Here is a 14,332-nt window from a genome sequence, read left to right as displayed (position 1 = left end):
GGAGAAAGAAGAGAATTTTTATCAACAGAAAGAAAAAAAAATTTTAAGTAATAATATAATTGGAATAATTCCACAAAATTATATAATTTATTTAATTAATTTTATTAAAAATCAAGACAATTAAACATAAGTCACCTAATATAAAATTAATAGTTCAGTATTAGAATCTTAAAATAATGTTACATGAGAATATAATCGAATATTGAAATTTTATTATTCTTAAAATTGATAATGAAACCTTTTTATTTTATTATTTTATTTTTCATAAAATTATTTCATTATTTTATTTTTCATAAAATTTTTTTCGTTAAGAATAAGTTGAAAATAGCATATAATAAATAAGTGACTCTATTAATTAGAAGTTGGTAAAATCGCTATCCTTCGAGTTAATACTAAATTATAAAATTGGAAGAAAAAAAAGTATTAAGTGTAGTGGTATTTTGGAATCTATGTTGAACATTTAAAAAAAAAAAAAAAACCACCAAGAAGCTTAAATGATTGTATCTTCTTTAAAATACGATGATTGATCCCCACCCAAATAATAATAACTTGAGGAGTAAGGTCGCTGAACGCCAATGACTATTGTTTGATATACAGGTCAATTAGTCAATTACTTTCTTGTTCTTTTAGTCAATTACAGAAATAGCAGATATAATCATATAGTCAAAAAATCTGTATTCTAAAAGTATTCAATAAATTTTAATAAAAAAAAATAACATCTAAAATAATATATATATATATTATACGCTAACAATACCCATAATTATCTAATTATATATTAGAGTCATGTTTGACTTGTATCAAAATAAAAAGAAAGTATTTTCAATGTCATTAGCATGTCCCAAAAAATATAGATAATTAAATAAAACAAAACAACAATTATTTAATATAAAATATTTTAAAATTTGAATAGTATCTGTTCTCTCAATAAACAATAGTCATAGCCAAAACTCCACCAAACCTTTAAAACATGCTCCTTTATCTCCATTACATGAAAAACCTCATGTTTCACAGCAGCTACTTTTTAATGGAAGGAGCACCAGACATGTTGAACTCATCCAACAGACGCTTCAAACAAAACAAAACAAAAAAGTATAATTAAGATTTTAACCAAAAAATAAATTCCAAAATATAAAAGAGGCCATATAAGTGAAGACTAAATGAATACCCTCACAACAGGTCTTTTAATAACAGACAAATTTTTTACAATTGGATCAGGTGACTCATCACAAACAAAACATCCATCTTCACCTCGAGGCTACATAAAAAAACAATGAAAAAAAATAAATAAACAGCATCTCATATTTGGCAAATTAAGCCTTAATATACATAGTCTAAAAATCAACAAAAAATAAAGAAGAAATCATACATGCATAGGGTTAATAGGACCAGCACGGGGTACACCAGATTTTACCGGGCCTTGAGTGTCCCTCCACCTCGGTAAATTGGTAGAATCAGAACGTATCACCGATACATCATAAGTATCGCACCATCCAGTAGTTTCTACTTCGACCTTGAATAGAAACTCCTTATCAAGGAAAAACTCATTAAAACCAGTAGGATCTTTGCTTGCTTTCCCTTTTTCCTACACCAAAAAGTTTTACATTTATATCGTTCTAAATAAACAAACATATCTTATTGACAATCATAACGTGTTCAACGAAATTGGTTTCACGTACATTCAACTCTTTCACCATCTCAGTACAGATTCGTCCGAATAGTGCTGCGACCTCCTTATCGAACACAACAAAGTTCGTTGTACCAGTACCATCAAAAACCAACAAATTCAACTTATACCTGTTTTTTTTTTAATTCAAAAACATCAATTAACACCTGGCCTATCACCCTTTAGTTACAACAAAATCATAAAAATGATATTCAACATAATTTAGATGCTCAAACACAATTTTTTTTTAAATTTATCAGTTTTCTAGATTTTAGCCTAGCAAAGGAGACTTTGGTATAAAAGTGTTGTAGGTATATGAATTTTTTTCTGTGCACTCTATCTTTGTTTGCCATCCTTTTTTTTGTGGCTAAACCAGATTTCCATCAACCAAAGCAGTTTTTGTTTTTAATAAATATTAGTATTAAGCCAGATATTGCTAAATCATTAAAAATCAACATAATCAATTAGTTAACTATATTGCATTTTTATGAAAAGATTGCACAAATAAATCTAATTAGAGTAATACCTGTCAACCACATTATTCACGTCCCTATTATAGCCATCGCAGAAGTATTCATCCGCATTAGCTTCTGCCTTCACGCTGCAAACACATGATTTATACCACCAACTTGGAACGGGTTCAACATCAAGAACAGTGGCCCGAACAATATAGAATCCAACCTATATAGGAACAGTTTGAAAGTTTTTAAAAAAAAATTAACCAAACGAAAAAAAGTAGTTTTATATAAAGCACTCACATCCGCAGCAGCACGTAACTCCTTTATTGTTTTCCTCCCAATGGAATATAAAACTTCATCTTCATCAAGATATGCTGGTTTGCCAGAAACCACAGACATGTACTGCGAGATCTCTCTATAGTACACACTACTTATCAATCACGATGCCACAAAAATACAGTTAATATGCACAACCATAAATAATTCACAATATTGTTACAATACCTTTTTCGAAGCATCAAAGCCTCAGGAATATCTGGATTTATCAAGAGTCTAGTACCATACATAATGTTCTGCACAATATTGGTACCTATATATAACAATCATTATTTAAATGAGTTGTACAATTATACATGACAGAAGAATTATCGAATGGAAGGTAACCAAAAGTGTATTTAGATTTAAAAAATTAACTATAACCTACCGTGAACCTAATTAATTATTAAAACTTTTTATTTTAGCAATGACATATAAAAAAAATATTCAATGCAAATATAAAATAATAAAAAATATTATATAATAACAGAAATATAGTTTAAAATTATATATTGATTAATTAATTCTCGAGTAATTCAACATAGGATTTACAATCAACGAAGAAAAAAAACTGCTGATACCTCGTTTATCCAATTTTATATAATAATAGTTTATATCACTTCAACCAATTAAATTTTAGAAATTAAAAACAAAAAAGATAATTTTCAATGATATTTAAAAAAATCTCTACTTATCTCAACTGTTTTTACTATATGAAAATATTGATGGCATAACCTTCCTTCTATTGACAACCTTTCATGAGCCACCCATTTTGCATCTCAATAATTAGTAGAAATAGTTACAATAAGAATATAATCATTTGATAGTAATTAAATACTCATGTACCTCCAGCATTTTTTACTCTTGCAAATTGAAAAATAACTATTGGCAGTTGTTGATCGCCCGATGCTAGAAAATTCTTGATCCGGTCCACCATCTCTCCAAGAACAATAATATTAAGCCGTAAACTGTATAGAAATGCAAATTATTTAGAAAATAAAAGATTACTTATTTAAACATATTAAGTGGTGAGTAAGGATTGTTGGAAAAAACGCACCCGTCATTCTCAATATGAATGACCATCATGTTAATAAGTTTGTCATCGTTCATGTATTTTCTCTCACCCTCCACGCCGGCCATAACTCCAGCAACGTCTTAAATAAATATCAAACAGAAAAATGTGCCCAAATCACACCTTTTAGTGATATTTTGTCATAATTAAGAAAAAAATCAACTTGTGTACTTGCCATAAATTATACACTTACCAACCAAAAAAGGATGATGAGGAGAGTATCCCATAATTTCCCTAAAAGGGACCAACTTAATACCATGTAACGGTATTGCATCACAGAAAGAGGGTAAGACAGTAGTTCTATCTTGAAAAAACAACCGAAATTGATGCGATGTTGTGCGATACAACCCACAGTTGTTGTTAACTCCAAAGTATGTAAAAACATACACAGTTCCTTCCGATATCGATGACTCGAACACAGATATCAAATCCTCACCTACAGAAGCATGCATAGTTGTTCCCTATTTTTTCACAAAGAAAAAAATTTTATTATTCACTTTCTACAGGATCTCATTGTGACATGACTTCATCATATTGAAGATAAAGTTGCTTCATATATATTAAAAATAAAAATATAAAATACTGTTAATAAAAAATTATGGCCTAGAATTAATATATATCGGTCCCATGTCATGATTGCTTAAAACTTGTGCCATCTTCTTCGTGAACCACTCCTATTTCTGAATATTTTTCTGATCTCTAAACAACTTCATGAATCAAAATTTTTCTCTAAATCTTGATCTTAAGGGGGGGGGAGGGAGAATGGAGGGTCACTGTTGTCAAAGTAGAGACAACAGCAGCAACTCTCCCACATCATCTAACTGTGTGTTACCAGGAGAAAGAAGAGAGTTTTTATCAACAGAGAGAAAAAAAATTTTAAGTAATAATATAATTGTGGAATAATTCCACAAAATTATATAATTTATTTAATTAATTTTATTAAAAATCAAGACAATTAAACATAAGTCACCTAATATAAAATTAATAGTTCAGTATTAGAATCTTAAAATAATGCTACATAAGAATATAATCAAATATTGAAATTTTATTATTCTTAAAATTGATAATGAAACCTTTTTATTTGATTATTTTATTTTTCATAAAATTTTTTCATTAAGAATAAGTTGAAAATAGCATATAATAAATAAGTGACTCTATTAATTAGAAGTTGGTAAAATCGCTATCCTTCGAGTTAATACTAAATTATAAAATTGGAAGAAAAAAAAGTGTTAAGTGTACTGGTATTTTGGAATCCACGTTGAACATTTAAAAAAAAAAAACACCACCAAGAAGCTTAAATTATTGTATCTTCTTTAAAATATGATGATTGATCCCCACCCAAATAATAATAACTTGAGGAGTAAGGTCCCTGAACGCCAATGACTATTGTTTGATATACAGGTCAATTAGTCAATTACTTTCTTGTTCTTTTAGTCAATTACAGAAATAGCAGATATAATCATATAGTCAAAAAATCTGTATTCTAAAAGTATTCAATAAATTTTAATAAAAAAAATAACATCTAAAATAATATATATATATATATATATATATATATATATATATATATTATACGCTAACAATACCCATAATTATCTAATTATATATTAGAGTCATGTTTGACTTGTATCAGAATAAAAAGAAAGTACTTTCAATGTCATTAGCATGTACCAAAAAACATAGATAATTAAAAAAAACAAAACAGAGCCAATAACAAATTGAAGAAAAATTTTACTAAATAATATAATTTTTTTTAGTCCTATACCTATAACAAAAAATGACGCATCAGCCAATTCAAATGAAATACACTAAATATAAACATATTATGTAATACAATCATATTGATAAATTATTTTGGCTTATAAAATTATATTTCCTTAATAAAATTTTTTAATGCAGAATTTAAAGCAAAATAAGACACATTAATTTTTAAAGCATTATTTAATTATTATAGGACATTATAAGGATAATAATTAAAATTATATAAATTTTCTTATGAAACAAAATTTAAATGAAACAATATTTAACAGAGTTAAAATTTAAATCTTTTTTTACTGTAAAATATTCTTTTATAAAAAATTTTCTTGCTTTTCTTGCAAGAAAATATATAATTGGGTTTTATTCTTGTTCTGTTTTTAATTGAATGGTCACATGAAAATCATAAAACTGTTGAGATTGAAATTGTAATAATTATGAGAATGAGGAACATACAAATGTAGGACTATGTGTATAAAAATAGAGAAATAATTGTGTGGATAAATAAATTAGAAGTACCTGCTCATTCATCAACACCATTTCAATAGAGCTACTGGACTTGGGGTCTTTGAATTTTGGTAAAGACCAGAGTCTGATTACTCTGACATGAATCTTCCAGCTCTCTTTTGGCGGTGCAATCATCTCTAACAAATCATATTGTATATCCATTTTTTCTCTAGATAAAAAAATAAGAGCAAACGTAAATTATAGCAAGTATGTATGATAACAGTATAAGACCATACTTCCTAGGCTTTTATAGCAACTAAGAAGAGGTATATTTTTTTGGGTAAATCACTTTAAAATTAGACTGCATCCAAAATCATATTTCTTCCATAATCCAAAAGAAGAAAAAATCTGTCTTGATAATTTAAAAAATAAAAAAAGATTTGAATTGAAAATACAGCTCTTATTCTATATCATAAATACTGTCAATTAAAAGTAAATTGAGTAAAAAAAGATATGAAAATAACAGCTGAATTCATGTCTTCCTTTAAGAAAAAAAAAATATATATACGTATATAATAATACCCATAATATATGTATCAGAAAAATCAATAATATATACGTGTACAGTAATACACATAATATATGTATCAGAAGAAAGATATTTGTATTATTTTATTTCAAAAAAAATCTCATCATTTTATTGTTATTTTCTAAACCATGTATCATACGTAGCAAATTTAAGATAATTTTATCCAAATCATATGCCTTTTTTATGAGCTTAAATTATTAGAAAAAATAATTTTATAACATAGTATCATATTTTCTATAATTTAAAATTTGAGGTATTGATTTTTATTGACTCCAAAAAAAATATTACAACATAAGACAAATAAAAAAATAATATATAAGATTTAGACAAAATAAAAAAAATTACGTGAAAAGACTTATTAAAAGAGGGATCAATTGTATGATAAATTTAATTATATATGGGTCGCATGCAATTTGGGATTAGGGTTTTAAATTACATATATTAATGAATTAGTTCAGAGACTTACCATGGTTACAACCAAGGTTCTGAGAACAGGAAAAGGACCCAAGAAAGGATCCATCGGGAAGCTGTTGTTAGGACTGGGCATGTTTGTGTGCAAGTGTTTCAAGTTATTGGTTTTTTTTCTCTATAATCTAAAACACAAAACATACAACGGTGAGCTGAATAATCAAATAATAATCTACAAATTTTACAAAAACACAAAGCAGCAGCAGTACAACAGATCCAGAACCCCAAAATCAAATAATCATTCAACGATTTCAACAAAACAAAACCCTATAATCATTCAATAATTTGTTGATTTTAGAATAGAGATCCAGAGAATAAAATGAAAATCGAAGAATAGGTGCACACCAAAGCCACTGACCTTCGAGATAATGACGCCGAGACGACGGCGACAAGACGATCGCGAACAGCAGGAAGAATCCGACGGAGGATGGGCGCTGAGTGATGAAGAAGACATCAAATAGGGGATCTGACTTGGAAAAACACCGACAGTATAAAGAGAAACTCTTCGGACAGCCACGGACGGCGGCAACCGATCACTTCATTCGGCGGCGGTGGAGGCTAGCTAGGGTTTTCTCTTCTTGTTATCTTTGAATGAAAGAATGAATAAAGGTAACAAAAGAGAGGAGGGAGACCAGCATGCAGCAAGTGTTATTCCCTTTTTGTTTTCTTTTGTTTTATTTATCTATTCTAACTTATAAAAGTAACAAAAGAGAGGAGGGAGACCAGCTAACGTGTTCTTGCTTTCTTTTGTTTTCTTTATTTATTCTAATTCCCTTTCTGTTTTCTTTATTTATTCTAATTCCCTTTTTATTTTCTTTTGTTTTCTCTATTCATTCTAATTTATAAAGAGACTACTTGTGATTGATCAGATTCTCTACACTTATTTTGATAAACGAAAAAATTGATTAAAAAAAGTTCTCATTTCTGTTCATTGAATAGATTCTATCTATTTTAAAATAATTGTTGTTTTAATTTTAACTTTTAGATTCATTAAAAAATTAAAATATGCATTTTAAATTAAAATAAAAGCCATACCTATTTTAAAACTGAAGAAGTATATGATAATGATAATAATAATGATGATGAATGAGCAAATAATTTCAGTAATGCATGATTTATTCCCAAGTTCTCAAAGTAGTAATCATATCCATGAGAGAGGGGATTCCAATGCAAGGTTCAAGATATTCCAAAACCAAACATGCTGTGCATAGTTGAATCTCACTCAACTCTCCTTGCAATTGCCAACATATTATCACCACCACCAATATTACACTTATTTCTTCAACGGGCTTTCATTTTTTTATATAATTATTCAAATACTAATAATAATAATAACTATTTATTAAAAGAAAACACACTCAAAATCTTGGATTAAATAAACAAATATACGAAACAACTCTTGTATCAAGTTATAAGAGATAAATTAATGTCAACACAAAAACTTTGAAAAATAAACTGCTCATATATTGTAGATCCTAATAACTCTCAAACAACCATAGTTCATTCAAATAATAGTTTAAATAAATTATTCTCCTATATTTTAAATCGAACTGTGTAGAGGCGTGTTGATTTAGTCCTCCCCCACAACCCACTTCCCTTTCTTAGATTTGGATGAAACTGACTCCTCTCCAATCTCTTCAATATGTTTCTTAGCTCCGAGAATCTTAGAATTATGTTTCTCATCAACTGCAGGAGATGGAGTTGGCTCACTCTCACAAGCCTGGGATATGCCATCATGTACCAATAAATATAAGAATAATAATATTTTAGTTACTATGTAAAAATTAATAACATCACTGTAACAATTTAAATTGGAAATCATTTGACACAAACCTTAGAAGTGTTGTATGGACCAGTAGACAAACTCAATAGTTCAGAATTTTCATGGGACAAAAGGCCCTACAAAACAATCGATTCAATAAAAAGACATCATCAAAATCTGGTTGATCTGTTTTTCTAATACAGAAACAAAAGAAAAAGTTATTAGACAGAGGGGATTACAGTGTCGGAATTGTATTTATCCAGGAAGGCAGAGACCAAAGAATTCTCATTAGTCATTCTCAGCACATGAATCACATATGGTTCATAAGAGTTCAGATTCCTCATCTTGAGTTGCACTTTGAAGATGAACTTAATATCCCTAAGCTTATTAATCTCTTCGGGACAGGAATTTTTCTCAACACCCTTCACAGTTAGGGAAAAAAACTTCATTCATGCTCTCATAAGTAATAAAAATTAAGGTATAGTCCATACTATTAACACAAAAAAATGAATATGACATCAAACCTTAGTCACACAAGACTGCCTAAGGTCCTTAGCAGAAACTCCAAGAAACTTTGCAGCTTCTCCATCGAACAAAACAAAAGAGCCAGCATCGGTGTGGTCTATCACCCTTATGTGGATGATGTACCTATTATTCACCAAAAAATATACAGTCCAAGAACAACACACTACATAAATCTTACCAATAATCAGTATCTATACTATGCTATTACTGAATTGGATGCAAATAATTTTTTAATGACTTACCCAAGAGTCTCCATCCCACAAGGAAGAATAAAACGTATCAAATGGAATTAAAAAAAATCTAAAAGCAAGTGACCCCGTGAACAAATCAAAGCTAAATAAACCAGTAGCCAATAAATTTTTTTATATTTCCCTTGTGAATCAGAATCCAAAAACACAGAAATAGCAAGCCACGAAAGTAACTTTGCAATGTGATTTCAATAATAGTTAATCTAAATCTCCAACCCCACATTCACACAATTATCACCGACTGGCCATAACAAAAGCAATTATCACCGACTGGCCATAACAAAAGCAAAAATTATGAGCAGTGCCTTTTAATTAAAAAAAAAATACTAATCAAGTAGAATTTTACAACATGTAATCAAGAAAAAAATAATAATCATGAACAGTGTGAAACTTCACATCAAACTCAAAAACAACTCATAAGATTCCATATTCGATCTGAAAACTCAGAAAGGGGAATTATCCAAGAGTCTCCATCCCACAAGCGAGAATAGTTTAAAATAATCCTTATTATATATAATTCATAAAAAATGTTATAAAAATACCTATTAGAATAATAATAATTTAATAGTGTCTGAGCAAATAATACAAATGCATAGATTACACCATTATCTTCGAGGACAAAGAGTATATAATGTGTGAATGTTAAAGAAGTATCGTGAGTCATACCTTGGCTCATAGAACCCGTAGTCTCTAATGCAATTGGGACAGAAATATTTTTTATCAAGTTCTTTCAAGCCACGACGACACTTCTTACATCCTTTGTACCTCCAACCAAATTCAGTCTCAACTTCTTTAATCGTCCCGGCTGTAACAAATACAGTATCCTAAAATCGATGGATGGGAGGGTACAACACAAAAATTGAGATTATGATCCAACAAACATTAGAACTAATACAATAAAAAAATACAATAAAAAAGGAAAACTAATAAAGAAAGAATTTTACCTGATTATGCTCCTTTATCTCTGCAATTGTTTTGTAGACTGACAGACGCAAAAAATCCTCCTCATCTGAAACAGGTTGACCACAGACCAGCGGCATTATGCCTTGTCCGTCAACAGGATCCAATTTGTTCACCCTTGCATTTTTAAATCAGAAATTATGAAATTTGTCAATAGTTTAATAATCAAAAGCATTGTATAAATAATCTGCTGACCACAATACTGATCTATACACTGTACCTCGCAAAGAAATCCCTGGCAGCTGGAAACTCAACATTGATAAACAGTTTTGAATTGTAGTTTGTGTTAGATACACCCATGACCCCTACAAAAGACATAACAAAACAAAGAAAATACCATAAGCATATGATGACAGAAAACATGCATTTAAATACCAGTAAAATAAACAAATAAACAAACCACTATAAAATTTCATCTTGCCCATTTGGAGAATAACCACATAGGTAAGACACGGGTGTTCCTCTAGATATTTGAGCAATTCAAAAGCAAAAGACTGCCACAACGTTACCCTTAATTTCTGTCCACCCCTATAAGAAATAGCAATTCTTGTAGATTAAAGAGAGACACAAAATTCCAAAATAAGATTTTAAAACAAAAGCCACTATCAAAAAGATATTAAGCATTACTCAAGATCATCAAGTTCTATGGTGATATAACTTGACGGCTTCCCATCCCGTGTGAATTCGACCAAGTTACCCTTAGAAGCAAGCTGACCTATCACATCTACAAAATAAAAGCACCAATCTATTGATTAACAAAACTCTATATGCCCAAATTTTTCTCTTTGGAATCAATGCATTTTATTCATGTTGAAATCAGATCCCTTTAATTCTCTTAAAAATAAAAATAATAAAAACTGTTAATAAATAGTTAGGGCCTAGAAATCGAAGTTCCTGAAGAAACAAAATTATAGGACATTATAAAGATAATACACAAAATTATATAAATATTTTTATTAAACAAAATTCAAATGAAACAATATTTAACTGAGTTAGAAATTATATTATTTCTTAATATAAAATTACAGCAAGGGAATATTTGTTACAGGAAGGGAATAATAAAAAAAATTCTTCCTTAATATAATATCTCAATGAAACAAATTTTAGATTAATATTATATAAATCTACAATAGTTGAGACTTGAGAGGAATAGCAACAACCATCAATTGAATCCATATTTGTCCACTATATGCTCATAATAAAAAAAAGACAGCAAATGGTGCAAAACAATATATAGGATTAAAAAATTAGACTTTAAAGAATTAAACAACACATACATCATAGATTAATCTAACAAAGTACTTACCAACTAAATAACCATCTTCTTTAGACTCTGATTGAATTGTTTTGAACGGAACAAAATTAAATCCGTTCAATGGAACTGAAGAATCTTGTACCGGACGCACAATCGTGTCCCTCTTGAAATGGATCCTAAATTCGTGTCTAGTAGGCTTGAACTTGATGGTATTCAAAGCAACTCCAAAATTAGTGACCACGTACACGTTGCCCTCAGCGAGTAAGCCCTCGAAGATAGGAACAAATATGTCTTTTACAGTGCATTGAATTGTATCTCCCTGAATGCATTAATTTTATAGAGTCATAGATAAATGAGGTTTATTGCTCAGTCATTACCAAAATAAATCTGAAATGAAAAGAGAAAATTTTACCTCTTCATCAAGGACAACCATCTCAATAGGTGCCTTCATCCCAGATCTTGCAAATTGAGAAACGGTCCAAAGTCTAATGACACGTACTTTGAGCTTCCACACCTTATGCGCTGGACCAGCATTGATACACTTGATGAGATCATACCTAAAAATAAAAGACCTCATATTTAGTGAAAGATAAAAAAAAAAACTTATTGTGAAACAATCCACATGGCACATGAACTCACCTAGCTGCCATTGCTACTTGCCACTACAAAATTACTTAAATAAACTGAATTTCAGTGTAGATAAAGAACAAATGTAGTGATCACCTATGCCAAATTTATAGAGAGTCACAGCACTGTTCAGCCCCAGTATTGGTAAGGATTGCAAGAATCTTTACGTTCCTATCAAAATCCAGCTAAAAAAAAGGGAAAGTGTTTAGACTATTCAGGATTAAAGAATCTGAATCATATCAATAAAATCAATAAATTAATAAATCAATAAATAAAATAAAATTCAAAATTAGGTTAGAAATCAACGGCCAACATTTACTGTGTTCCATTTACATGGCAAACTGGAGTTTAATTCTGAAAAATCAAAATAAGAAGCAATATATGCTGAAGAGGAAATCACCATATTTACATACATTAGTAATGTAAAAATGAAAACCAAGTCAATTAAAGTAAACCAGGCTGAATTCAAAAGTGTTCTATCTTTCACATCTTCCAAATAATTGACTCAATTCAAACCAATCCTCAATGGATTAAACTCATCTCAAATCTTTAAAGAATCAACTTCAGATATTACATTTCACAAAGCCGCACAACAATTCAGCCAAACCAACATCCATAGTCATTCGAGTCAATCAAATAATACATAAGGCAGATACAATCACCAAAAACACAATATCTCGCACCAGTATCCATATGTAATAATTCCAATACATAAAACATAGATTTTGGAAAGCGCCCCTACCTCAAAACGCAATTCCATAATCCAAGCGCCTCATAAGTTCTTTTCACCTCAACTCAAAATCAAAGGCAGCTTCAAAGCACAGCCCCACACATTTTCGCAGCAGCATAAACAGCTCTAATTTACAACAAGCAACCTCAGTTACTAAACTCTAGGAACATTAATAACATATAGGCTTTAATACACGTACGGGACACTAACGTAAGGCTTTCGAAACATAATTTCTTACCGGAATAACAACACGAAGCAGCTGCAGTTTCAAACCGGCCCCGGCACAGCTCCGGTGGCGGCCAGAAGCTCTGGTGGATCAACTATAAAAACCGCGCAACATTAAAACCTTCTCAAGATCCAAAATGACCAAAACCGCAATTTAAAACCCTTACCGGCAAACTTTTCCGGCAATGGCAGCAGGGTCTCATGTTGGAGAAACTCGGCCCGGAGCTCCTTCGGTGATCCCGGAAGTCACAGTGGCCCAAATCACGGTGACTTAGCCTGCTCTTCTTCCTGTAGCGATTCCCGCAACAACATCACAAGCCAAAAGGGGGCTAGGAGTGGCAGAGCTCAGCCACGGTGAAGCAGGGCAGTACAACGGCGGCCAAGCATAGCCCTCCAAAGGGCAGTGATGTGGCCACAGCTCCTCTCCTCCGTGCTCGTCGGCGACCGTGAAGCACCAAGGCAGCATCTTCCCTTCCTCAGCAGACCAGAACTATGGAGGCAGAAGAACTCATCTTGCTCCTCCAGCTCGCGTCTTCCCCCTCTTGCCGGTGACAGTGACGCAATTCGAGGCCCCATGGACGGCGGCAACGAGACTCGAGTTTTGCCCCTCTTCAACGCCTCTTCTCCGTGACAGTAGTAGCAGCAGGACGATTCCATGGCAAGGCGTGGTGGCGCGGCAGCGAGGCAGGTTCTGCAGCTTGGCAGGGACAACGCAGCTAGCGGTGGTGAGGATGAGCGACGGTGACGAGGACTGGACGCGATCTGGGCACGGCGGCGAGGTGACCGGCGACAGTAGCGCGATCCATGGTGAGGCGCGGTGAAGACGATGGCGGCGCGACAGCGAACTCCCTCCTCTCCTCTGCCGCGACTCGGTCCCCCCTTTCCCTCTCTGCTTCGTCCTTCTGGCTCAGTCCCCCTCTTCTTTCCATTTTCATTCTTTTTCCTTTGATTCAGGAAGAAAAGCAAGCTGCGCTTGCTACTGCTGCTGGGTGAGGGAAACATTGTGGGTGTTACAGCTGGGCCTTGGGGGAAAACGGGTCGGGTTATGATTTTTAGGGTTAGGGTTTCATTTTCAAAAATTAAGATTAGGGGTAAAATGGTAATTTCAAATGAAATTAGAGATAATATAGTAATTAGAAATAAATTCTAGTCCAACAATAATAATGTATAAAAATACTATTTGCTCCTCTATTTTTACAAATTACTTTCAATAAAATGCCCAAATCAAAT

At 31.6% G+C, this 14,332-nt stretch overlaps 4 protein-coding genes across 5 annotated transcripts; all 4 read right to left on the bottom strand.

Moving 5' to 3' along the window:
* Window positions 864-1,881, bottom strand: LOC110266790. 2 transcript variants are annotated; one of them, XM_021111802.1, is made up of 4 exons: window positions 1,680-1,881; window positions 1,370-1,585; window positions 1,169-1,258; window positions 864-1,068 (listed from the first exon to the last, which is right to left on the bottom strand). In XM_021111802.1, the coding sequence occupies exons 1-4, from the start codon at window positions 1,695-1,697 to the stop codon at window positions 1,018-1,020; spliced, it is 375 nt and encodes a 124-aa protein (XP_020967461.1). In that variant the 5' UTR covers window positions 1,698-1,881; the 3' UTR covers window positions 864-1,017. The 2 variants fall into 2 exon arrangements, with proteins under 2 accessions (XP_020967461.1, XP_020967462.1); XM_021111803.1 differs by having other exon boundaries at window positions 1,415-1,585.
* On the bottom strand, window positions 1,982-7,437 carry LOC107614946 (replication protein A 70 kDa DNA-binding subunit-like). The gene is made up of 9 exons (XM_021111525.1): window positions 7,129-7,437; window positions 6,769-6,895; window positions 5,786-5,942; window positions 3,705-3,972; window positions 3,497-3,593; window positions 3,286-3,407; window positions 2,629-2,713; window positions 2,425-2,539; window positions 1,982-2,347 (listed from the first exon to the last, which is right to left on the bottom strand). The coding sequence occupies exons 3-9, from the start codon at window positions 5,933-5,935 to the stop codon at window positions 2,177-2,179; spliced, it is 1,008 nt and encodes a 335-aa protein (XP_020967184.1). The 5' UTR covers window positions 5,936-5,942; window positions 6,769-6,895; window positions 7,129-7,437; the 3' UTR covers window positions 1,982-2,176.
* LOC110266745 lies at window positions 8,244-10,188 on the bottom strand. Its single transcript, XM_021111737.1, has 5 exons — window positions 10,183-10,188; window positions 9,972-10,129; window positions 9,057-9,180; window positions 8,604-8,954; window positions 8,244-8,490 (listed from the first exon to the last, which is right to left on the bottom strand). The coding sequence occupies exons 1-4, from the start codon at window positions 10,186-10,188 to the stop codon at window positions 8,754-8,756; spliced, it is 489 nt and encodes a 162-aa protein (XP_020967396.1). The 3' UTR covers window positions 8,244-8,490; window positions 8,604-8,753.
* Window positions 10,229-12,403, bottom strand: LOC107614945 (replication protein A 70 kDa DNA-binding subunit C-like). The gene is made up of 7 exons (XM_021111736.1): window positions 12,244-12,403; window positions 11,933-12,077; window positions 11,572-11,839; window positions 10,893-10,989; window positions 10,666-10,793; window positions 10,486-10,570; window positions 10,229-10,382 (listed from the first exon to the last, which is right to left on the bottom strand). Exons 2-7 carry the CDS (start codon window positions 11,969-11,971, stop codon window positions 10,229-10,231), a joined length of 771 nt encoding a protein of 256 aa, XP_020967395.1. The 5' UTR covers window positions 11,972-12,077; window positions 12,244-12,403.

The sequence above is a fragment of the Arachis ipaensis genome, chromosome B09 (genome assembly GCF_000816755.2).
Source record: "Arachis ipaensis cultivar K30076 chromosome B09, Araip1.1, whole genome shotgun sequence".
In the NCBI taxonomy this organism is placed as follows: domain Eukaryota; kingdom Viridiplantae; phylum Streptophyta; class Magnoliopsida; order Fabales; family Fabaceae; genus Arachis; species Arachis ipaensis.
This window is presented reverse-complemented; position numbering and strand designations above follow the sequence as displayed.